This window comes from Antedon mediterranea, chromosome 11 (genome assembly GCF_964355755.1).
Source record: "Antedon mediterranea chromosome 11, ecAntMedi1.1, whole genome shotgun sequence".
NCBI classification, from domain to species: domain Eukaryota; kingdom Metazoa; phylum Echinodermata; class Crinoidea; order Comatulida; family Antedonidae; genus Antedon; species Antedon mediterranea.
The window spans coordinates 17,075,289-17,103,080 of record NC_092680.1 but is presented as its reverse complement, the minus strand read 5'-3'; the positions used below and the strand labels follow the sequence as shown (position 1 = coordinate 17,103,080).

General features: G+C 35.7%; 1 protein-coding gene across 2 annotated transcripts; it reads left to right on the top strand.

Moving 5' to 3' along the window:
* The first annotated feature begins 108 nt into the window (after window positions 1-108).
* On the top strand, window positions 109-27,609 carry LOC140063268 (repulsive guidance molecule A-like). 2 transcript variants are annotated; one of them, XM_072109804.1, is made up of 4 exons: window positions 109-367; window positions 11,647-11,801; window positions 12,224-12,756; window positions 24,445-27,609. In XM_072109804.1, exons 1-4 carry the CDS (start codon window positions 357-359, stop codon window positions 25,144-25,146), a joined length of 1,401 nt encoding a protein of 466 aa, XP_071965905.1. In that variant the 5' UTR covers window positions 109-356; the 3' UTR covers window positions 25,147-27,609. The 2 variants fall into 2 exon arrangements, with proteins under 2 accessions (XP_071965905.1, XP_071965904.1); XM_072109803.1 differs by lacking the exon at window positions 109-367 and having other exon boundaries at window positions 11,408-11,801.
* The last annotated feature ends 183 nt before the right edge of the window (window positions 27,610-27,792 follow it).

Genomic DNA, 27,792 nt, shown 5'->3' with positions numbered 1-27,792 from the left:
CCCTATAGAATTAATGGATCAGGCTATGTGTACTCAAGAACCAACGTGACTAGCAGACGATGAGTATTTGCACATTCTAATAGGCAGGCAGTGACACTGCCCACTTGCCGCTTAAGTTAACATAATGAGCATATACAAATACTTACCAGTTGTAGTTACCACCGATCGAGGTACTTGGAATTACCTGGATAAAATAACTTACCTGTTCTTATCTTCTTTAGTGTACTTATTTTTTTGAGTACCTCACTTTGGATCATACCTTACGACGTGTTGGTTGTAGTCCGTCTCTTATACTTGGATATTTTAAACTTACGCTGGCGCTATAAGTGTTTTCATATACTGCTGTCAATAGTGTCATGGAAATCAGGTATATTTATCTTTCAAGTATTTTCTTATCTTTGTTTATGACACGTTCCTTTTCCATTGAGTATTTATATAGGTTGTGTTCACTCTTAAGATGTTTGTTTTAGGCTCCGTTCACACTTTGTTCATAGTATGTACAGTGTTTCAAATTAATAGGTTGTCTACATTTATAATATAGGCCTATATTAAATTCTCAAATATTTAAATATAAGAAAAATGCAAAATATTGTATTAAAACACTCAATTACTATTTTAAATACATTGATAAACTACATAAAATACATTTTTAATAAAATACTCAGCTATTAAGCCTTTACATTGTGTTGAGGTACATATCGTACGGTATTAGGCCCGTGTATCTCCGCATGTACCGTGTCTATCGTGGTACAGGCATGGACCCATGGTACAGGAAACGTTATATCCACTTGATGACGTTAACCCGGGGGATATAGTCATTGAGGAATTAATAATATTCATCCATGATTCTAATATTAACCGGAAATCGGTCATAAACCATTTTGTTTCCTTGCCTCCTTTCGCTAATCCCCATCTCTGAAATACCTGTTTTCTTACCGGTTGCTTAATTATGTTTCTCCCAAATGACCAATAACATATTAGACACTAAATCTCAAGAATTTTACCAAAACATGTTCATAAAATCTTGAAATCATTAAGCTTAGCCTAACCCTTGTGAAACTGCGGTGGTATTGATCCCACGGGAAACCACGCTAATCTGAGTATGATCCGAATCGTGTCCGAAGCCAGGTTAAACACATTCATCCGGTTTTAGATCGATCTAATTTTAGGCATCTTGCCGTTCTTCATGATCTAGGTTAAGTCCTGCAACTCTCCTTATGGTTTCACTAGGAACGCACACGTTTTAAAAGTTGTTTAATTAAGAACTTGAAATCAAATGAATCTAATTTCTAGGGCTTGAAATCTTTTATCAGTGCCGTATACTGTCATGTACTAGGCCTACTACAGTACATACTTCAATCAACCTTCTTTATTATAATATTTCAATATAGTGAACTGTTTCAGTTTTACGTCAATATATTTAACGAATGGTTGTATAAAAACACTAATGTTGCCTCTTGCTATAATTATGTGTAGGCCTATTGTAGGCTGTCAACTGCATTCTCAAAAAATATTACAAATAGTATACTGGTAGTTTCAATATTTATTGCAAGATTATATAACATTTAACGTTAACAATCAGTGATGTTGTTATGGAAAATTAGGTCACTTGTCATACGTGTTAGCAACTCGAGAGATAATTTTCCAGAAGCGAATTTATGTGCATCAAAATGTCAACTACCTCTTAAAATGAATGGCCTTAAAAACAATCGTAAAATGTATACCGTGCAAACGTAGATAGTTAAGCTTCATTTGATGTATTGTGAGAGTTTGTAGGCCTAGTTTATGTGTTTTTTAGGGTGCGTCAGCATTGTTGTCTGTCCAGGTTTTTTATGGAATGGTACCGATACAATCTTGCAATGGACGAGTGGAAATTAAGATTGTCGACTTAGCCTATTTGGACATCAGCTTCACCACCAGTTTGGCAGTTGCACAACAAATGGCTACAAATTGTTCATAGTCATTGTTTTTGTCAAGGGTTTGAATCTTAGGAGACTAAGAGGGAAGCGGGTGGCCCTCTGAGCCGAGTTTGCTATTGTCTGTGTTTCACATGTAACAATGTAAGAAACTAGTCAGAGAGGAGATTTCCGCCCATTTTAACAGCTTCAAAATTATTCAATATCCGGCATATAAAAACTGATTACGATATTGAAACCAGAAATAATAAAGGTTGGTTGAGATATTTTTACATAATAGATATGTCTTTTGAATTAAAGTTAAGGCAAGTTTACATTGCGAATGAAATCTAGTCTAGTTCTATACATGGGTAACCTTTAAAACAGGTTTAATAGACTTACTGGTATAGCACCACATACATTTTTTACATAGGCTATATTAACGTTGTACGGTATTTATTTAATATGCCTCCTACATACATTTAGTATAACATCGTACCGTTACCTTCAAATTGCTGATGTATGTAATGACATTATAATTTTCTAAAATCGAATTTATATGCAGCGAAAAAAAATGAGTGGCCTTAAAATCAATCGTAAATTGTATTGTAGGCCTACGGTCCGGGCCTCCTACATCAGCCTATCGTGAAATTTAGGAGTAGGCTTCATTATCATTATTATTATTATTATTGTTATTTGTGTGGATGAAGTTGTTCATACTTTGTCTTGGCATATACATTTCGGTAGGAGGCCTATTGGGTTTAATGTTGTCTCATAAGGAAAATAATGGTCTATACAGATGATGATGGACTTTAATGTAAACCCACGTGTAATGTGCTTCAGTATTTAAAAAGATGAGCTGTTCTGGAAAAGGCATTAATCACTATCTCGAGTACCGGAAATTGTATCGTTTGAACGTAATTTTTCAGATTGGCATTATTTCCGGGGAATTATGTATCACCTATCATTATGTTGTAATCATGTTAAGTAATGTTTCCGGAGGCTGAGTAAGCTTTGGATGGATGAGTTTGAAACAAAACCCCATTGACAGATAGTGAAGTGTCAAGTTTAAGTGTTCTTAACACGTATTTAAGTGTAGTCAACACGTATCGAAACACACCGATCAGTATGTGACAATGACAACGTGGCTATCCGTAATACGTGTAAGTAATCGTTATGTATAGGCCTAAGTCTCGTCTCTCGCGTGAAGTAAGGTGTGATGAATGGCTTAACATAGGTGGGTTTATGCCTTACGTGCTGCCGCAAGGTATTGCTGATCTGTATACAAAATTATTTAGACCTTCGCGTATAGTTTACCGATCATAGTAGTAGGCCAACACGTTGGATTACGTCGATGATTATCAGGCGTAATGGTTGGCAACGCTAGATCTACCGTCTTCCCGTATACAGTTGCCTTGGTAATTGCGACAGGCGCTAAGCCTACGATTATCGCGCAATTATTCAGCAATTCCCAGAGATAATAATGTTTGCTCTTCTTAACAACACATCCAAGGACGATCATATCGTAAAGTCCAGTGATGATTTTGATTTTATAATAGCACTCGTTGAAATTTGAAATAACCGTCGTAGGCACAGTAATACATTCATGCATTTTGTACGAAAACATTCTGCAATATCGATATTCTAATGGATTATTGCCTGTAATCTTGAAATCGACACTTTTAGCGCACAATCATAAATTGTTGTCAAAAAAGAATCTTGTAAACAAATTTGTCAAAACACTTCTTGTCGATAATTGAAACATTCTTTATCTATGTAGGTAATTAATATAACCTCGTTTTGTAGGCCTCTATGTTCCTGCAAAAAGACCAATCACTTCAGTAGCAGGCCTACCGGTGTTTGGTCATATTCTTTGCTCATGATTTGAAACAATAAAACCAGCAAGTAGGCCTAGACGTTCCGATTTATGCTGTTGTTTATGCACGGCACTGATTACTAGAATCCACATTTGAATCAAGGAAATTGTATCCTGAGTTTGAAACGGCGTGGTGGATCATTTCAAGTTAAACATAATCGTCTGATGTAATTGATTAACAACGTTAAACATGAAAACATGCTTAAAGTGTCTCCGGGTTTGAAGGTTTTTGTTTATCATAAAATAAATAAAAAAAGATTAATAATAACCCATTATTCGAAAATTGTAAAAATGCTCTTGCAAAGCTTTATAAGCATCATAAGCGCATCGCAAGTAATTCGACTAATATAACGCCACGCGATCACGACTAGTTTCTGTGAGCCATCAGCAATTTCAGCCAAATGAATGTTCCAAATATTGCATTTGAGAAAAGCCATGTATGCCTCCCTATAGTTAGGCCTATAATGCATCTGCCAGGCCTTAAATATCGCCTAAATGAAAAAAAAAATCGCCTGCTGGATGATCATCTGCAATCGAATCGCTTTCATAGAATAATACTAAGTTTAGGACGATAAGAGTCTAAAGTACTCTAGTATTGGATTTGTCTTCTGTCATTTGTCTGCATTTATTCATGACTCATCTGGGACAAATTTTCTATTAATAAAAACATTACTTTTGGAGTGTTTTTCCGCTAAATTGAACGAATGCGGCTCTAAATTTCCAAATAAAGATGTTTTTGCAATAATAGTGAAAGATACAGCAGGGAATATTGGCTCAGAAACAATTCTGGATGCATGAATATGATGACACTTTTTAACCGTAACAGTATGTCTGGTATCGGATAATAGAAGCGTATTATGGTGTTGCCCCCATGCCATTTAGTTTACCGACCCCGGCCCCTTCACCTACATGTGTTTGTGTTGAATTTCACCCAGGTTGGTTAGTAGGCCTATGTAGGCCTGTTGTAAAGGGTATACGGTTGGATTGCAAAAGTTAAAACAGTGAAAACGCAAAAGTTGAAGCGGAGCAATTGATGCGTGAAATTGCAATCCCTTTTTCAGTACCCTATGTCCTAAATATATCAAGACATTTCTCGGTTGATGTGCTTTTGCTGTCAAAACAAACTGATTGCGTGTGTCACAATATCACCGGCCTGTTCTTTGTCAGATTGTAGTGATGTTCCCGCTAGGTGTGAACAGCGTACTCTGTGAGCGAATGTAATAGGCCTAGCTGCGATAAATCAACCTAAGCCGTCACTTTGCCTTTTCGTCACACGCAGATGTTTTCTCTTTCCGCCAATTATCTGTGGAGGACTGAACCACCATAAATTGGGTTTACATTCCATGAAAGTGTCGTTTGAAGTAATTGATACAATTTTGAAATTCATATAACAAAGTAATAATATAGTTAGTCCTTTGGTTGACCCCTTTTATGTGAATATCACTAATGAGAAACCGACGTGTTTTTCAAATTTAAATTCAAGTTAAATTGCAAAGTTTGACCAAAGACCTACTTAAGTATCACTACTTATTCACTGTTACAGAAGCTACCTACTTAAGGCAATATTTTATTTTTACATGTAAATATATTGCTATTAGAGGACAATATAAAGCTCTAGGCTATTATTAAGCACTATTATTACGGCACTGGTTTATCCGACTGTTCGATCTATCAGTGTGATGCCTAAAAATGTTGTCGAACTAATATCCCATCACATGTACATTTCTAGCTCATGCTGTTTAAGCTTAATATATGTTTTGAGAGATTGTTTCATTGTCCCCGATTGTACATCCTTTTCAGAATGTTGATTTGGGGTTTTTTTTGCGAGTAGAGTTATTACTTATTTAGCGTGTCAATACTAATGGGGCACACTGTAGGTCACGATAAGCATACGTCGACCTTTTGTTATTACCTTCTGTCCAGGTGCCAAACAAAATAATGCTATCAATCCTTGATAGTGAGTATGTAGTGTTAGTACATCGTGTCTTAACACCTTTACTCCTAAACCCGCTTTGATGTTTAAATTGTTATCAGATGTAAAGTTGTATCAGGTGTGTTTGTCCAATATGGTAAAGTTAGTTACAGATAAATTTGTTAAGCAAGCACTCGGTTTTAGCCTGGCAAGTTGTCACATTAGTGATTGGAATATCAAAGTGACAAAAAGAGGAACAATATTCAACAATTGTAGGTTGTTAGAAAGAAATGTAATTTTGAATGTTCACGTTTACCTCTTACAATGGTAGCATCAGTCCAGAAACATCAGTTGAAGTTGAAGTGTACGCCTACTAGGCGCGCCCTACATAGTTTGTAGGCCCACTCGCCAAATATATAACAGTATATATGAATAAATGAATGAATAGGAGTGAATAAGGAAATAAGGACCAGTTACATTTATATGTAGACTTGCCTCAAGTTTGTTATTATTTCCTTTTTTATGCTTATTATTCCAGTCGGTGTTTCGAATTGTGTCGGTGTTTCAGCTCATGAAGTATGAATCGCCATGTGTGCCAAAATATTGATCTTTTTACGAATATTAAGTCAAAATGCCGTTTCGAACCTGGACCGAATTTGATGATCCATCTTAATAAAACTGAATGTATGGTATAGCCTTAAATCCACTGATAGAGGGCGTTAGCACATGTTTAAGTAATACTTTTCTCGTTTACGGTAGATTTTACACATCAGATTAATGTTCAAGATTTATACTTTTTCTCTCTCTACAGATATCAAACTTAATTTAGACAAACCTCCGCATGAATGTTTTAATTAACTTCACTGTTTCTTTCCTGTTTACACATATTCTAGGCGTTGGATACATATGGACTATGGCCTACTAGATTTTTACAAACATGACGTTTTCAATTATTATGACGTCATTTGCGCGTATCGGTCACGCGATTACGTGTCCTTTAGAATGTACACATCATATGTATATTGCCGTAGTTTACACCACTACGAAAGGCAGCCTTTACATATGAATATTGAAATATTTAATTCTGTAAACTTTATTTTCACAGTTGAAAAAGGTCAATATGCATATTATAGTAGCCAATGTTTGTCCTGTTCCAGTTTGCGTGTGACACTTTGCCATTTAACTAGGCCTATATGACTAATCAGAGCGTATACGACTGTTCTTCTTGCGTTTGTTTTGTTTCTTCAAATGTCACACTAGCAATGTTAAACAATACTCGATACTAAAATTGTTAACAACCAAAGAAAAGGTGTTTTATTAAGTCTAAAACTACCATCTTTTGAAAACAAATCGGGGTGCGTTATCATTACACGAGGGTTTAAATTTTCTCGCCTTCTATTTATCCCGAAAAACTTGTAATATTACGACTGAATGAGAAGATAATAATATTCACAACTACCATAGTAGGCCTATACAGTTTTCTATATGTGAGCATATTGAACAATTTGTAACTAAACCGAGTAACAGGCCTATATTTGATTCACACATTATCATAAACATGGAATAAAAATACTAACTACTGTATCCATTATCGTCTATACGACTCAGCCATCCGAATACCAGCATTTAACATGCATTTTAGAACATGCCACGAACAGTCATAAATTTGTCGCAATAACACATTAGGCCACCTGTTTGTATCATTCAAAGTTTCACGTACAAATCTACGCTAATTAGTGTTAATTTTAACGGAAAAGTCAAGTAGATTATATCGTGGCCTGTGCTTTTAAGCACATTTAACACAGGCATATTGCTGCTGTTCTCGTCTGGTATTTAAAAGAGAAAATTTCTCTCATCTACATGGATTGTTTTCGTTTGAAAATCCTTCGATTTCAGAGACCTGCGCAACCATCGCTAAGTCAGTTTTGCCTTAGCTTAAAATATTTGGAAATATAGGCTTATTTAGGTTCTAACCTGTTCTAAAACTGCTATATATTGCTGGATCGATTTGTTATAGGCCTTAAGTAAGGCAATGAATTGGTAAGCCTAGAAACGAATTTTACTTCTCAAATTAAACGTTACGTTATTAAAGGAAAAATATCGAGGTGTCAAAGATAGTTATTGTTTTAAAATTATTTTATTAATTAAAGAAATTCTCTCTCTATAATAATATTTTGATTTTTACAAATTCATTCAGTATGTTTCTGCTTTCGTACATGTAACGTATTTTCGATGTACGTACGCGCAACGTAATTGATTTGACCAATTGCAATGCGCACACTAGGATGATCCATCGCTTGTAGTTGGTCAAAACTGGCATTGTGTGCCGTGCGTCATTACGTTTCCACTGGCAAGAACAACGTTTCCACATGCTCGAACTATGTATGAAGGATAGAGGAACGTAATTTGTGTTTGGAATCACTGTTTGTAGCAGCTTTAATTGTGATCAATGTGCCAGTAGGCCTATATTACCTGGATCGTATTGCCTCTGCTACATGCCATCCCCCTATGGGATAGGTATTGTAAAGCTATAACACTTTGCAATTGTAAGTGCACATCATCACCTAGCCATGGCCCCTTCATATCTAGGTCCCTGTGTGCTACTTCTTGCAGCCAGTAGTAGCCATTCGACGCCCCCTGTTGTTGTCGTCAAATCACGTATTTTTGACAGACATGGCTGATGTTCAGCTTGCGTGGTTTTCAGCGTCTGATGTGATATATGTCACAGAAAACGAAAACATAATTTTACCGACTGTTACACGCAAGTCAAACTAATGCACGACAGGGCATTGCTTACATTATAGTTGGTTCTTGGCCATTATAGCTGGCGCAATGCCAATGTAGTTATGAAAGTTGGAGTTATTATATCATTTTGAAAATTAGTCATTCGCTTCAAAATTCTAAATGTTTTTTGGATGCATAAAGGATCGATACCCGGCATGCATTCATGCGTGATACATCAACTGAACTGGTAAACTTTTATATCTATATTCCTGCTTATTCAAGGGAAACTCCGTCGTACGAAAAGATGCACATTATTACTAATGTTTTAGTGACCCGTGGAGAGATTATCTTCCCCTTCCCATCACGAACATTGAGAGCCCACTTCCTAGATACGCCCATTCATGATACATCACCATTTGTGCTGACAATTATCATTAGTTTTCAACTTCAATGATGCCGACAAGTAATATAGACCTGATGAGTATAGACGCGATAGAGTTATAAAAAAAAACACATCACACATCAAATTGGATTGCAAAGCACCGTCCATTACTACGCGCTACACAGCAGACGAACAGATAAATCACCTCTTTAATGTCCACGAAACTGCCGCCAAAACAAAGTAGGTCATAAGCGAATTCAAGTACATTATTGTTAATATGAGTTTATTTCTTTTGTAAGTTTGGTAACAGTTTCTCGAATCGAAACATCCTATTTTACATGACCTAGAATGATTTGAACTCGGTGTTGCATGGCACTGGTCGAATTGACCATCATATCATGATCACCTTAGAATACCTGATATAAGCGTCGGCGATTCAGCAAAGCTAATTATAGATCGTTATAGCAGTAAAAGTGTGTGAACGATAAATAATGTTTTTTAGAATGTTTCAGAAATTACATGTTTGGCGCCCTCTGTCAATCGGTAGTTGTAAGAAGTTGTAAAAGCACATTGTATTATCGCACACACTCAACCTCGCGCGCTTTTCTTTATAGCCATTTGATTTGTCTATATTGCGTTTAAGCATAGAGATTCACTATAATATCTCTATGGTTTAAGTAATGTATTGTATTACTCAATAATAATTGTTAGTGGCGGTTTCATCGCTGTTGGTTGACAACTGAATAAAATAAATAAATAAATATTTTTGAAACAAATTACTTAACGTGTGGATATGCGACAGTTCTTTTCTTGTTCTTCCATTTGGCTGAACCGTCTAAAACCACACCAGGCGTATGAGTAAACCTGATTTATATTTTCGCATGGACGCTCATAATAGAAAGGCTGGTAATTTGTCTTTCTTTGATGCTGTTAATCCGCCGACATAGATCCAAGGTCATCATTCTCTAGCCCCGTTGTGCTTCTAGGCCGGTTGAACCGTCTAACAACACCATACCTGTCTCGGCCTTCGGACGTTGACAGGATAATCGCTATATCTAGCTGTTTATTAGCTTTTCATCTCTCACAATAGGATTATGTAATAATTGGCACCTTTCAGTGATCATTTGTTCTTTCGACCTGTTACCTGTAAAAACATATTCTGATAAGAACATGCAAAATTGTAATTTGAAATATTAATAGTTCTTCTTTTATCATGCAATATAATATACTCATCATTATGTTTATTAGTGACTCCTGCTGAAACAATTCGAAGCATAAAATACAGAAGCTATTAGCAAAGTATCGTTTGAACGCGTGCCTATGTGTGTGTGTGTGTGTGCCTACGATATTAAAGAATACCTCGCTGTAAAAACGGCCACCGTGAGTATAAACATCAAAGTGTTTTTCATGGCCGCTCGCCCGCTGTGCACTGCGTGGCATTTCGCGCGATCATTCGACAAAGGCCTCAACAACGCAGTGGAGAAATATTGGTCCTTTACATCTCTTGTTTCAATTTAGTCATTACTATAAGATTAGAATTAAGATGTTAACATGGCTGCCGAAATTCTGTTAATGGAACGTCACCCTCGTAATATAAGATACCGGTACATAGCCTAAACGGGATTATTTAGTACATTAATGTAAATTTCCATGTCGGTGTGAAGAATAATGCAAGCATTCTTGTGGAATGTTATTATTGTTATTATTCATTTCACGTTATCATGTTAAGAGCATTAATTAAATTGCTTGATGAAAGTGGGCCATGTATTCATTTCAATTTCAACGATAGTGTTTCGAAAATCGTTATTTTTATTTTGCTTATTAACCCATGCAGCACATTCGTTGCTTATGATGACAATAATGTGATATGTTAGCTACAAGCGGTTCGGCTTCATTTCAAGCGTCACAGAAATACCATCAATAAACCCAACTCCTGCTAGGCCTATATCAATTGCTCATTTCACCTTTTGAAATGAATTCGCCATAAAGTTTACATGCACAACAACCTAAACTGCATTTTGCTGTAGGCTATAATCAACACTCTGCTAATTTAACCGTCTGCCCCGCCGCCGCGATGGGCTTATTTTATAGGGCATGCAATTAACCTTCGGCTAACACCTCACTGAGTACGCTGGGGTAGCCATGACCCCACCATTTGTGGCAACTTTATAAGTACAGTGAGCTTAAAAAATTAACGGTTTTTATTTAGTACAGTATCTACATTATTTTGGGTCTATAAAAAAAACATTTTAGTTTCAATTGATTCTACTACTCACTTGCTTTTTAAGCTTAATAAATATTTGTACATAAGTTTGCCTGTGTTATAATTCATTTACAGTGGTTCTATCAAGTAATTATAGTTTACTAATTCAGAGAACATAATCAGATAGTTAATTGGAAATTTACTACGATTTTAAAGAATACTGCTTACTGTTATTCAGTCATCAATATCACTTGTTTATACGCCTGGCCGCTTTATTGCTTTCGACCAATCGGCGACCCCGAAACGGTGTTTATTTTCTATTGGAGTTGACAGCTGCCTTTAGGCCATCAAATCTAATTTAATGACCACGATTCAGTGAAATGGGTTCGACGGCCACATTCAGTTCAGCCCGCTAGCACGGAGTGCTACGTTGCTACTGCCTGGCACATTCTCAATTCGTTCGATTTTAATCGTCTATCTTGGATATAACTCTTTATTTAGACGAACGTAGAGTAACGGAATTTGTTATCACTTCCTGGCGTGGCTCTGTTAATAACTACAGTACTTTAGTTGTGTACTGTTATGTTCGAGTATGCTCTCAACTCACAATGTTGATTGATAGGCACTGATGCTGATTCATTTTCCAATTTACAGAGCTTGTGAACCGGCTAGGATATCCAGTCACTCTTTGGATTACGGCCTGGCTACATGGAAGGTAATGGGGCAAAGGCGCTTCACAAGCGCGGCTTTTCGCCCGATAGCGGTTCTTTTCGTCAAACTTGTTATTTTGTGTAGTTTATTCCAAACAGGTAAGTCAGTTGGCGTTATTTTTGTAAGGTATTTTAAAGACTCCGTTAAGAATATGAAAAAAAAAATACTATGCACTGTGGCCGTTTTTTTAAATGTACGCAATTAATTGTGTTACGCGCGCCTACTTAAATCATGGTTTCCGCTATAGGACGCAACTCAAGTACGTAATTTAAGCTCAACGCACGTAATCTAAACAATCACGACGCAATGGATCATCCGAACTGTCACCTTTTTTGATGGATCAACTTATATATATTACTACTTGCGTTGCGCTTACGTCCTCGCGTTGAGTCCTAGGCGTTAAGACCAATATTTATACCAATGTTGATATCGTACACGTAAATAAACGTTCATATTCTAACCAAGGCATTCTTCAACAAAAGAACAAAATATATAACACTTTAAATATCTTCCTTTGTAGCTTGTACTCAATTTTCGTCGTCTGATTGTAAAGTAGTTCGTTGTACAAAGCAGTACTCTTCAGCTACAGACTCTCTCGCTGAATCTGACGTTCTATTACGTTGTCAAGCTCTGGAAAGATATCGAACTTGTACCCAGAGGACGGCTAGTTCATGTCGTGGAAACCTTAACTACCACACAATCACAACATACATTCCTGATTATATGCAGCTATACGACTGTGAAAATGTTTTAGCAAACGTCCCGACAACTACCCGTCGTCCAAAGGGGACGCGGGAGTTAACGGTCACTGCGCGGAGACCCCGTCCTACGCCACCACAACGAGACAATACATGTGACTATCGTGGTTCTCGTAAGACGGAGGATTTAGCACATTGTGGCATTTTTGGAGACCCGCATTTAAGAACGTTTTATGATGAATTTCAAACGTGTAAAGTGTCTGGTGCATGGCCACTGGTTTATAATGACTATGTAGCCGTGAGTGTTACAAATATACCAGTGAATGGATCGTCTGGAGCAACGGCTACGAGTAAGGTAAGTTATGCAAAAAATATCTGCAGAAATTTATGTCCTGCAGTAATCATTATTGTTTCTTTTTTAGACAGTTCTTAGATGAGCACAGATTGGCCCCGAGATTAAAGGTTAACGTATTGTCTACTGAGTTAATTAAGTTCCCTTAATCTACCCCCTTCTTATTCAAGTGTGCTTTTCGGACTTACAATGGTCACTTCCATCTTCGATTGAATCGATTTGATCCTTGCATGAACAATAGATTTAACTCAAGGCGATTAACTTGACTCGAGCCCTTCAAAGAATAGATTGATTGTATTGTCCACTAGGTCAATCACTGGTCATATCTCTGGGTTACATTCCACCGAGATACGTTTACTATTCAAGGTACTGATTACATTTTAATGATCGAATATGAACTTCTGCATAGGCCTACAGTACCAATTAATTTATGAATAAATGGATAATTTATACTACGGCTTTCAGAGCTCAAGTCTACTGTTATATATTACATGGTCGTATACTAGCCTAAATAATGATTCACACATTTGAATGTTCCTATTTCGATCGGAGCAAACAAATTTATGTTAAAATTCTGATTCATTTTCTCACATCATTTACATTTGACATCGTTGTATTTTGAAAGTTCGTTTACTATGTTTTTTGGTGACTATAGTATTGTATTGTATTATCGAATGGTTTAATTTAAAATAATCTAATCCACAAACCTCGCTGATCCTATATATATCATGGTTAACAAATGTCATTTTTATGCTATCGCATCCTAGAATGACCTCTCGTTTAGTCGAGTAGTTTTGAAGCTAAACCATTACGGTATTAGAACAAAAGTTGTGTAATGTTTGCACGTTTTAGAATAGGGTAATTGAATTAGCTTATTTCGCCGATAATTTTGTTACAGGCTCCCTTCCTTTAATACACAACGAATTAGGCTAGGCCCTGTTATCATCTGCCAGACAATGACGGCTTCAACCAAGCTTGTCGCTCTCCTTTCGTCACCAATTTTAAGCCCGTCACCGTGTCTATGCTTCAATCCTCAAATCGCTCGAGTTAAGCATTTTGTTGGCAGGGTTCGGATATAATAATAAGTGAATCACCCAACGGAAGAAGAAAACCCACGACATTCTACGTGAAATTTTCTACCAATTCTCTTGCTTTAGACCGAGTGTAAATTACACACGGCAGTCTCACAATACAATTAGAACGTCAGAACCAGTACAAACCCCTATTAGGGACCACCTTGGAACTCTACAAAATGTCTCCTTAATATTGCAGTACTGTATGTATCGTCCTTCGTTCGTTTCATGAAAAATGTCCCCTTAGGGTTTCCAGAAAAAGGGGGTCTCTGTGTATCAACATGCTACGTATATCAGTATTCTGTCATATATTCAATATAATTCTTTCATTATTTTAGACATCGTTGGTATGTTATATTTCGAGACAATTGAAATACAGTAGGCCTGCGTCAGCATACCATAAACAACAGTTTGATTTAATTAGGTTTTGGTGCTCACCCATGAGCTTAACCTGGATAGTATTACCCACACCTACCGGCGTATTGTGGGTAATGTTACCCTCACCCACCGGTGTTGGGTGGGTAATGTTACCCCCACCTACAGGCTAACAGTAGGTGATATTACACTCTTTGAATTAAGACAGTCAAAGTTATGCCAAAAACGTCGTTTCAATGTTTCGTTATTGTTTTATTTTGTACACAACGGAAAATCGGAGATATTAAACAAAGAATTCTTCCAGTACCGAAAAAATGAGATAATCGTTTTCAATAAACGTATAGAAATGTTTTCAGGTACAAAGAAAAATGTTGTCCTCCTTCGATCGTTCAATGAGAAAGTGTCCCCTTAATAGAAGCGTCTCCTGATAGTAATGTCACAAAGTATAATATAAATGGAATTTCAATTCCGTTTTGAAAATAAAATCTTTCGTTTTGAAAGCTAAGAAATATGTTAATGCGTGATACTAGATTAAGACAGGAAAGCAAATTACCCCGATTCGCTGCATATTCATTGTCATACATTAAATCGTGATATTTCAAATACTGTATATCGTTTGCAACTTTTCAGTTATCACGTAAATGGATCTGATATTAAATTAACTCACTCAATTATTCAGTGATGACGTGATTGAATATGAACGAACTTTTGAAAACACTCGCTCTGAGTTGCATTGGATTAAATGTATACGGTATTCATTTACCGTGGTTAATCCTTTCCAGAGCGACTATACACAATGATTTACTGGACTGCTTATACAATTTAAAACATAATAGTGTACAGTTCTTCAAATCAGTACTTTTCGCAACATATGTTAGTGATGATGAGTAATATAGGAAAGAGGAGGGATGATTTTAATACAATAAACTAGTTGTATTTAGGCCTAATTCTTAAACTTGATATTTTAAAGATAAGACAAAAAAGAAATATAAAAACAAAGGTACATTTTTGTAAAGAACAGTTTCCTTTTGTTAGTGTATACGTACTATTTATGCATTACCTAAATATTTTAAGCCTACATCGTCAAAACCGAACAGGAAAACACGCTGGAAAACAAGCATGCTCCCTTGGTGATTAATGACCTTGCCTTTAGCGAGCTCAAAATGATGAAATTTGCATTATTATTCGACTGATCTCTGAAACGATATTTCTCTGGCGACTATTCAAGCCTCGTTATATATGGGCATCTTCCTAATTCCGAACATGCACTCAACTTTAGTATAGTTTTAATGTTATTGTTCTGTGTGTCAATTGTCTTACGTTAATGTTCTACCTGGGTTTTTTTTCATCGTGTTTATGTAGTAACATTGCTTCCTGCTTATAAACTGAATTCTCTATAGAATGGTATGGCGTGCAGTACCCAAGGTCGACGAATTGAACAGTTCACTACTGTTATACCATGGATACACATTAAACATAAGAAATATATAATATTATGTTGTCGCCAATGTTTATCATGATCTTCATGAAATAGCGCTATAGTAATCCCAAACAAGTTTGTCCTAAAATATATGCATGGAAAATAAGGGAACATAAATAAAATATGTACATATTTCATTTAAAATTTTAATTTCCTACAACAAAAGACAGTACTAGCAATTTATAACAAAAAGTATTTTACTGTAGTTCGCATAACAATATTGCTAGTCTATGTTTTTTTGTTGTCTCATAAAAAATTATTTACAGAAAATATGTCTGCTAAACTGAGAACCAAAATCGAAAGTAAAAATATGAATTCTGCAATGGTTTAAATGCCACAAAGGGATTTTATCTTAAAGTTGTTCCTGTGCCAGATGCAGACTAAGTTTGTCAAAATAAAGTTCAACTTGTTAAAACCATTTATATATATATATATTACGTCAGTAACGCCACAAATACGGAATCTTTATTTTACGCGTTGAAACGGTGATAATGAAACGAGTTTTATACGCGCGCGCCGATGCGCGTATGTCGCAGCTTGACGCGCACATGTTGAAAATTTGATAAAATTATGGTGCAATATTTGTACGTGCTCACCAAAGTTGTGCCTGTTTGTTACCACAGACGATTTATATCGCTCTCTCTTTAAATTATGAATACACATTATTTTTTAATTTATACAGTAGTGATTGAAAAGTTTTATTTTTATTTAATTTTTATAAGAAATAAGGCTCGTTAATTTAATGAATGTAAGTCAAATAAAATGTAACTCAGTTAAAACAAATAAATACGTTATTTACTAAGAATATTTCATTATTGCATTCGAACCTGGCTACGAAGTGAATGGGTGAAAAGGACGTGAAGTTATAATATGAAAAAAATAAGAAAAACATATTCTAGAATGGACTTACTTTTATTTAGGGAAATAATATTGAAATTGAGTACCATAAATGTATGAGTCTAATGCCATACTGTACAAGTTTTATGAGTTTATCATGGTTAAAACCCAATATAGCACCAAAAGGTAAACAGTGATAACATTGATAACTTTGTTGACATCCTACCGTAACCATTATTGTCGTTAGATACACACAAAACACCATCAATTATTTGATCCGATTCCCATAAAGCCACCATTCGCGGAAGGATATTACGTTTTTATTAAAGAAATATTTGATGAGACGAGAGATTTGGTTACAGGAGGTAATATTACGCATTAATAAAAAAAAGCACAAAGGAAGTAAAATGTTCACTCCTATTTATACCATTACGAGGAGACAAATATGTACACCAATATGATATTCCTTCATTCATAGTTTTGACGTCGGTAGCGTCCCATTTATGATGTAGCCTATACAGAAATTTATTTATTTATTTAACAACATCTTTATATACAGGATTAAACAATTTGGTAAAAGAAAAACCTGTTTTGCATTGTGGTCCTGTCTTAAATACAAAATAAATCAGGAAAACAAAATCCATCAAAGTAATACAGGTTTAAGTACCGTATACGATCATTTCAATATATAACGTAGGAAACGCCTTTAGGGCATACATGTTTGCGAAACAAGCATTATAGTATCGTATTTATACACGTACTAACAATTATAATAAAGTAAACAAACGTTTATTGTTAGGTCCTGCCTGCTAGTTGGGTGTCTATTGAAGTAACATTTATTAACATGTATCTATCTATTCCTGCATTTCCTATTCTAGGCTATAAGAATAGAGGTCAGTTGAGATTTATCCAATAAGAATAAAGGTCGATGTGAGAATAATGGTTAACTAGATCATAATAAAATGCACATGGTAATCACATACTACCGAGCATGAAAGAATGTGTTGAAAGGTCGCTCGTAAAAATTAATGGCAATAGAACATTACAACACATAGGAGTTGTATCACTAGGCCCTAAGGGATTGTATTCTGAATTTGATTTGGCACGATAGTTTGTACTCTGTAGTATATAACACCGAAACTTAGTCAAAAGAGGTCAATTGAAAAAACCCATGACAATCAATCGTTTACATGCATTCTATTCAAAGGCAACAAACATGAAAAAATGGACAAATATTCCTATGAAATCCATCGCTTGATATACATGTATTATTTTCATACTTAAATTACAGTAATGAATAATAAATAGGTGGCCTATGAAAATGTTGATAAAGCCACAAAATGTTATCCGATTCAATCAGACCAGTACGATATAAACAGTTTACCAAAATAACAAAAGGGAAAGCATTTTGTGGGTGGTTATGTGTAAAATTATGTAGGTCACATAGGTGAGTGCTGCTCAAATAATAAAGGAAGTCTTTCTTTGGAAAAAAAAATTAATATTTATTATAATAGTATACCAGAAGTGAATTGGCCCTGGCCTTGTCCACCATGTTACCTTTCTCACGCAACTTGCACTTAATGTCGTTTTCAAGTGTAGTCTTTATTGGTAATCGAACGGCGGAAACAAAGCCCCGATAATCCTTGTATTGTTTCGATTATGTGTATTGAGAAAATCACCTGTAGGCCTTAGACGGATATAAGTAACGACACGTACGTTTTGACCAACAAAAGAATTGGAATATAATATAATTATAAGAAGACCGCTAGAGCATTCACTTCGGAAGTCGTCGCACGAGTACACGAGTGCCGGCCTCGGCAAGTTTTCGTCAAATTACTAACACTTCGCTTTGGACAGCTATATTCAATGGATACCCCTATTAAAGTGGCAGTGTAAAACGAACGAAGGGCAATATCTTGTAACACACGTCCAACCATAGAGAAAGTAGAGTGAACTATAATATCTCTATGGTCCAACCCTATTCAGGGAACAATTATATGAACTTCCACTGTTTTTAATTTAACTAAAGCTTGGTTCCCACTGGAACGTAACGCAAGGACGTAAACGCAACGCAAGCGTTTTAACCAATGACAAGCGAAGTTATAGACAGTTAGCAATCACAAGCGAACAAGCCATCGCTTGTGATTGGTCAATTCACTTGCGTTGCGTTACGTCCTTGCGTTGCGTCGCTAGTGGGAACCACGCTTAACTGTGGAATAGGCCTACTTACAATACGATAACAATTACTAGACATGGTGTTTTATAAATTTGGATTTTGTTATTAGATTTATTCAGAATTCTAAAAGTTTTGTTCAGTTCAAATAATAACAGCCCTGTCCCGGAAACTATAAACCACAAATAGAGAGGTTGTGTTTCCGAGGAATGACACAGTTCCGATACGAGTTAATGTTCCTGAATACACCAGTCTGTCTAGTTTATGTACAAGTTTTAAAATTCTATAAACTGAATACACGATGAAGACTTGGACGAAACATATCAAGGAAGGGCTAGTGTTGCACTATACTTGCCCCAAGTCTGTATATTGTCTTTTTTATGTTAGTCCACCAGTCGGTGTTTCGATATTTGTCTGAATACTACAAAAATACGAGCTTATGTATTATACGTATGACACGGCATATGTGCCAAAATATTTCTCGTTTTACCTATTTCGGTCTAGAACCGAGACTAATGTTATGTTGCACTGGAACTTTCTTTCTGGCTGCTTTTTTCTTATTTTATTTTGTATCTTCATTGAGATCCAGCCACTGATACCCATAGCATAGTCATTGTTTTCAGTAATTTTCTATGAATTAATATTTTAGGCCCTAATTAACCTTTATAATATAATTATTGACATTATACCTACAGTATTGGTATAGATTAGGACGCTGTTTTTTGTTTTATTAATGTCTTATCTTGTTGGACGAATATGCACTGCGTTGAACTAGCTAGGGCTAACTGCACAGACATTCATTTTATATCCCGATTGTCATGTTTTCCCAATACGACATACTGTAATTGATGATAACAATAATAACAATCCAGGATCTTAAAAATGACCTAAATAGAATATAGGCTAAATAGTATCGTTAATCTAATATTCGGTGCCTCACAAGTCGTGCACTCAATCGTGCGATTACAAACACGCAATCCTTTTATGCTAAATAACCGCCTTATTGCTTCCTCTGAAACTCTGTATAAAAGTACATTACAAAGTTCAAATGTATTTAGTATTGTTTAACGCATTTAATCTTTATTTTTTTTTTTAGAAACAAACGTTTGACCATTGGGTTATTTTTATCTTTCATGACCTATATCACACATTGTCCGAAATTGTTTCCTTGCGTTGAATCTGTCTTTGTTTCTTTAAAAATGATTGAATTAGCAGTTTTCAAACACTACTATTATACAATTTCAAACCTTTTTATTGTTAAACCGTATTGTTGAGGCATATTGTATAACCGCCCAACTAGATTCTTGGATTGACTAGCTAAAGCGCTTGTATTATTTTGATTTTATTGATGGATTTAGTTTAATTGTTAAACACTTTGCTTTGAAATAAGTACGGTAGTAGTTCAATAAACCTAACGTTCAGTATTGAATGGAATTTTATAGTTGTAATTTCAACAAATAAAACACCTTTTGTTGTGGATATTAACCGCATTTCCTATAGTAAAACGCATCATGTATTTGTACGTTATAGTTCCTGTACTTTCTTAAACGCAGTTTGAAAATAATAGGTGGCCCACTTTTCATTAATATTCCACTACTACGTTACACTGGTGGAAGACAGGCATAGTTACCATAGTTACACTGGTGGAAGACCGGCATAGTTACCAAGGCATTTTAATTTTAACTGACGTCGTATAAACGATGCGCTGTACAAAAATTCATTTTTTTTAACCATATTTAATGAGGGTGATCCATCCAGATCTTTTGGAACTTCAGGTAATGCAATAAGAGTAAAGCATCTTGCCTAATGATGCAATTAGTATGATATAGATAGGCTTGAACCCATCCCTATCACATGCTATGCCGATATTATCATTACACCATCAATCTCTCTCTCTCTCTTCATTTTGAAACATTGCTTATACAGTATAGTAGTTAGTTGCAACACAGTGCCCGTTTGACCTTAGTTTATTTACCCGAGTAAGTTGGTTCAATGTTGATGACTGACCCATGGAACTTACCCGGGTAAATGAATGGGCCCATAATTCTCTCATTAGGCTAATGGGGAGGACTCCGTGTTGTCATGAATTTTCACGATACGACAAGCACAAAATAACGACGAGTAACTGCATTCACTGACTTTAAATCCCAATAATGCTGGCCTGCTAATAAGTAGTATACGGTACATACACCGATCCATCCATACCAGTAAATAATGGAAACCCGTCTATACCGTGTTTTAGCGTTAAACATTACGTAATCATTCCTTATATTATTCACGACTGTATACCAATAATTAAACCGTGCGCCATTTAATCACCGTAGCAATGTAAAGTTTCACCTTCAAAGTATTTTCGGTAGCTTAAATTACGTGTTTGCGATGATATGCCAACACATTGCTTTAATTTTATAGAGAGAATGGAAAAGTCAGTGTCACATTCGACATCGAAAGTTCACGAAGAAATGCATATCATATGCATCAAATGGAATGCCGTTTCGTAGAATACAACTTATAATATCTCCCAAATATTGAATTAGTATACGCTTGCTCAAACATAATGTGGAATTCAGTTTGAAACTCTAGGCCCATCTAGACTGCTGAGATGCAGCGGAGGATTTGCCTACCTGGTGTCATCAAACAACCAACAAAAAGTGTAAAAGCCGGTTACCAGTGTGTTTTTGTCAACCATCTGTTGGTTAGACACGGTAGGCTTGCACTTGTATAATAGGGTGAAGCGTAGTTACGGTATGTGGTCTGAAGGAGGCGACTAACTCACCCGACCTTCACATATTTAATATTATCTACATTGGCAAACTACGTAATCCAAAGATATTGATTTTCAAGTCTAGTATTTTCACAGTTGTCAGATACGATCGAAAGCCGATCGTGTTAACACGGAATACTGAAATATGAAACACTTCACACTCCCTACCGAATACTAGAGTTAGCTATGATTTAGAATGACCAAAACATAAACATCATCATTTGTCAGCTCTTAAATGCCAATCTCTCGACATGTTAGGTTATATTGATTCAATCGGCGTATTGGTGGTACAGCAATTCTATTTTCAATTCAGCGTATACAGATGGACAAATTATGCATAAGAGAGATAAAATCAATCCGGGTACTTGGGGCGGAAATTTAGGTCAGTAATTCAATCAGATCTTCTCAGTGGGCCCACCCTGATTTCTAGGTTCCAAAATCAGGTATAATCATTTCATTCACCTCTTTACCTTTAGATATGAAACATGTTTAGGTTCTAAACACATTCCAAACATGTAGTCTGTATCCAACTCGTGTCGTGTTGATTGTTAAACATGTAGAGCAATATATAAAAACACGTGTTTAATTTGCCATGTATGGGGCTCATGCGTGGAGCTAAACACGTACCTAAACATGTTGACTGCTAAGCATGTGGAGACATTGAAAATAAACGAGTGGAGGAAAACAACATGTAGCTATAAACACGTTTAAGTTTTAAACACGCTAAACATGTAACTGCGTGTTTAAAAGTGTATAATGACGCGAGTTTGAATGACGGCCGTGAACTCCATAGCATGCACTAATATTAAATCAAGGCAATAATACTATAACAGGGATACCAACGGATTGTGACTTTTAATGTTGAATATTGGTGAAGGAAGTGAAAGCAGCTTGTTCAGCTGTACCTGAGACAACAGACTTAAGTTATTGAACACGCCAATTTGTTACCTGTATGCAGATTAACTCGCTTAAATAACCAACGGAAACAGAACAAGAATGCCGTTGTGCATTATTAGCGATAGCGTTTAGAAAGCGATTTTGTCTGGTCTAACATTTCTTAACAATATCTGATCATTTTTATCAGTGGATATGTATGTTGGGCTATACACTACATTGAGGTACCAGGATGGGTTGGACCTCTAGTCTTACATCCCTTCTGGACATTCCTTCTGGACATCGCTTCTGGACATCCCTTCTGGACATTTCTTCTGGACATCCCTTCTGGACATTCCTTCTGGACATCCCTTCTGGACATCCCTTCTGGACATTCCTTCTGGACATCCCTTCTGGACATTCCTTCTGGATATCCCTTCTGGATATCCCTTCTGGACACTCCTTCTGGACATCGCTTCTGGACATCCCTTCTGGACATTCCTTCTGGACATTCCTTCTGGACATCCCTTCTAGACATTCCTTCTGGACATCCCTTCTAGACATTCCTTCTGGACATCCCTTCTGGACATTCCTTCTGGACATCCCTTCTGGATATCCCTTCTGGATATCCCTTCTGGATATCCCTTCTGGACATTCCTTTTGGACATTCCTTCTGGATATTCCTTCTGGACATCCCTTCTGGACATTCCTTCTGGACATAACATTGACAGTTTAATGGGTTTCTGTAATTGATGCACTGTAGAGAAATAGGTCAGCAATAATAGTGTATAAACTTATAAATGAAAACAGTAGGTTTTTTTTAATTCTATTGGCTTTCCCACTGAATTAATTAGTATGGTATTGTGTTCAATACAACTTTGTTTTAATGATATGGTTGTATTGTATACTTATTACTGCCTCCTTACAAGTACATTGTTTATAAGTAATGTTTTGTTTATGTTTCGATAGAGGCCATATTTGTATAACTCGATGAGTAATTGCAGAGATAAAAGCTGAGATTTGTCGACTAATCTGTTCATTAACAAACGACGTTCCCGCTTGATAAGAGAATTAATTATGCTCATTAAATAATCGGTTTTCAATTTCGTAACATTCTGTTAAATTAGACTGCCCAGATCGCGAAGAATAGTATGCAAAGTGCAAATTCAAAGATTCAGTTACTATACAAGAATATTGTTACTTTTGCCTCTGAACTCTGATTTATGATTTTCTTATCTAATATGAATTATTGAATGATTATAAATATTATTGTTATCTGTTGGCGTGTTTGGAAACTATTACCGTAGGCCTACTGATTTCTTGTAACCAGTACGTATTTATTATAGAATATCGTTAACGAAATTACATCTATCATGGATCTATCATGGAGGTATAGAAATAGAGATATAGGTCTATACCTCTAAATTAAATCACTACATCATCATTTTTATTTTTACAAGGATAACATTTACAAACGCGTACCATTTTCGTTAATATATTCGTATTACTAAACATTAGTGCTTAGTCTAGTATCTATACCGAAATTAGTAAAAAGATGAATATTTTGGCACATATGGCGTTTCATACACGAGCACGTATTATTCAGACACAAATCAAAACACCGACTGGTGGATAAAAAAGACAATAACTACAGACTTGGGGCAAGTCTAATTGATACTATATATTATATTACTCTACATTTAAAGTACATCAAAATACATGCTAACCAATACTTGTGTATTGGTTTAGCCTTTTTGCCGTTTATAATTACTCACTCATGATACGGAAATGACTGTAATGGAATCTCGAACATATCGAAAACGTCACATTCGAGTTTCTGATAAATCTTGCACATGGATCAAAATATTGTTCCGTAAACCATTCTAGATGGTCAAAACAAGAGGGAAACACGACGTGTATAACATCCTGGTCCTAATCTGATTCTCTGACCATCAAAATACTGCCTCTCTAATAAAGTAATTTGTATATGCATAATTTCAATCCGTTTCTTTAACCACACAATCGATGCATTTAACTTTTAAGTTAAAATGTATTGTTCTCTAAATAATCAATTAAATGATATTGGTATTTATGATATCCTTTTTTTTTGTTCTAGATTTCTGTTGTGATCAAATCCAATGCTAAATGTGCCGAGCAGAAGATCTATTTCGCCGAGAGTGGGAGACTACCAGCTGCGTTCCTGGATGGCACAAACACAAGTGGGCCTAGCCAGAGTGTGGTCATTCTAGATGTTGTACCGAGAAAACACGTAGAAATACACCTTCAATACGTGGCAACAACCATCGTGCTTCGTCAGGTCGGACGATTTCTGACCTTTGCCCTCAGTATGCCAAGGGATTTAATCCAGGATAAGGAAGATGACGCGTTGCAATTGTGCGTCAAAGGATGCCCAGCTCGGGAAAGAATTTATTTCAAAGACTTTTTAAATCTCCGATATAAACAGCTCGATAACCTTGATCCATCTCGAAAATTAACTTCTCGCGTAGAAGCAGTTGCCAAATGTAAAAAGGCAGAAGTTACAAATGACTATTTTGATTCATGTGTGTTTGACCTCATGACAACTGGCAATGCAAACTTTTCGCTTGCTGCACAACATGCCTTCATGGATGTAAAAAGACTGCATCCCAATCCCAAACGTGTACTTGCAAATAGAACTAGTATATTTGAACAAGATCCCCCACCAATAGTGCGGGGCGATAATGAACCCAATAGGACTAATGTGTTACAAGCCTCGCAAGCATGGACATTTGTGACGCTACTAGTTTCGCTTCTTTTCACATTTTCAACAAAACGGTAGCAAAAGCAAACTCTATATTACATATATATATATAAATTATGTACATTTTGTAAAATATATACATATCGTTAACAGCTTTGTACATAGTTTGGATAAGATGTTATGGTTAAACGTTTGTAAAAGTTTTATAAATTTTGTATTCACAATGTGCGGATACAGAGAGCGTGCGTTTCGCTATTAAACGTTAAAGAGGATGGATTGTATATTTTTGTTTATCAAGAGATTTAACGATGTGTACTGTAAATTTTACCGATACAAGTCAGAGCATGCGTGCCACTTAACGCGGAATTCAATGATGGCATTTTATGAGTATAGTAGTCCGATTTCTGTAAATGACGTCACACAATCATCAATCTTTTTCTACTCCGGTTTTCAACACCTTTAAGCGTTAAATCAACGAAAAGAGAGAGAGAGAGATGTCATCAAGTGTTCAAGTTGACATTGCTTACCTGAATTGAAATAAAAAAGAAATGTTTTACGTAATTTGTTTGGCAAGGCTTGAACAGACTGCCACCTGGTGAAAATCTCAATGGCGTGACGAAGAGTTGATCTGGGGTTTAGCCAGTAGACTCCAGCACAATTATTACCTTATTGAAGTATACCACGCAACTTAGTTTGATAATTACACGCTCAAGCGATCCCTGAAATCCATCGGTAGCTAGCTCAGCCCGCAGGGAAATTCCTAGCAGTAGTAAATGCAAAAACAAACAATTTAGATCGCTGTTCAAAACTATTCTTTTATTCTTATGAAAAATGCTATTGTTTTTGAATACCTGTTTTACATTGAGTAGTATGCATTTTAAAAACTTTAGTGTGTTATGGATTAGTCCACTTAATTGTATGGAGGACGAACTTGTTGTGAGATTCACGTGTGAGACTCTGTTTACAACTAAATTGAATTCATGCGAGTCCCAGTGCGACTTAAGATCTAGAGGTACGATAAGAATTTACCGAGACAGATTTTAACTATATTAGTCCGGTATAATGCTATCAAGTCATATCTTGATCCATAATCTTAAAATTACTGTAGTGTTGAATTTAGGTTAAACTATTTTTGTTGTTCATCTGACCGTGTGATTTTCAGTTTTTCGGTTACAGAAAAGTGAGATTTTTACTTCTTTCTTCAACAGCTCAAATAAGACATTCAAAGATAAACGTTGTACATAAAAACAAAAGTTCATAGTTCACCAACGACAACGTTTCTTTTAACATAATTACAAACTTACAGTGAAAAAAAAAAGAAGAGAAGAGAAATGATTAATAAATTGGGCCCAGGTTACTCTTTTCAAAGCTTGGTTCTCACGTGGACGCAACGCAAAGTACGTAAGTGCAACGCAAGTAAATTGACCAATCACAAACAACAACTCGGATGCCCCGTCACTCTGATTGGTCAAATAACTTGCGCCGACGTGCTTGTGTAACCATGATTTAAGTAAATTACTTTAGAAATACTGTATCTCAAACTGTAAGCACATTAAGTTACGATTAGAGTCCTGTTCCAGAACTATGTTTCGATTCGATTACGAAGACTTTTCTTCGTTAAACTAACGAAATAAACCTTTCCTTTATAATACACACCACCTAATCAACCGTAACATGAGACGAAAACGTGTCAGTGTAGCCATGTATTTATGAGCGATAATAAAGTATACGTTCAGAACTGGTACTAAAATCTATGGTACGTCTTTTATGCAAAAAGTAATAATGATAGGCAAATATACTTAATTTCAATTACATCCAAGCTTGTTTGTTTACTACACTTTTTATCATTCGTCCAACCCTCGACCCCAAATTGTGATCGAAGTAAAGTATTCATGAATGTAAGTGACGTTCCATGGAAATGAGGTACAGTATTTGTAAGCGGAAATTAAATTCAGTCTGTTTAACCATGAAGAAATAAAGTGACGTGACGTAACCTACTATTTGTCACGAAATAGGGATATCACCATGGAAATATTAAATCAGCCGTCATAGCCGTACTTTATTCTCATATACATCGAGATTTGTTAGTCTCAATGGACCAGTATGTTATTGTTTATTTAAGAGCATCAGAAAGTTCCTACAGATTTTGTCGATTCATTTTAATGTCCAATGTGACGCACATATGTCACGTGTTGAGTACATAAAAAGTATTTATTTTCATCTACAGTAATTCGCATAGTTTGTCTATGAAATACATTATTGATTTGATAACAAATTGACAACATTAAAGTTAAATTAATGCGCCATACTTATCTGTAATTTTATTGCTACAGATTCTCATACAATATTTATAGCCTATACACAGTATTTATTACAGATGCATATAATATATTTATTTATAATCCGAGGTGCATCTTTATATAATTGTGTGTATTGATATAATGTATATATTAAACTGTGGAACTCACATTTGTTTAAAACTTTAATTTCTCTCTACAGATTTTATTATAACTGCAAAATGTATTGTATTAAATATATGATCGCCACAAATTTAAAATAGAGTATTCTTGTTCTTTTGTTTGTGTTTGTGTATGAGAAGGAAATTACAATTTTGCAATTTCACTCTTCCCTTGTATGATTTTACTTGTGAATGTTGATGATAAATGGATGATACTGATAGTCGTTGATACAACCATGCGTATTCATGGGCCGGCGGAAAACAGG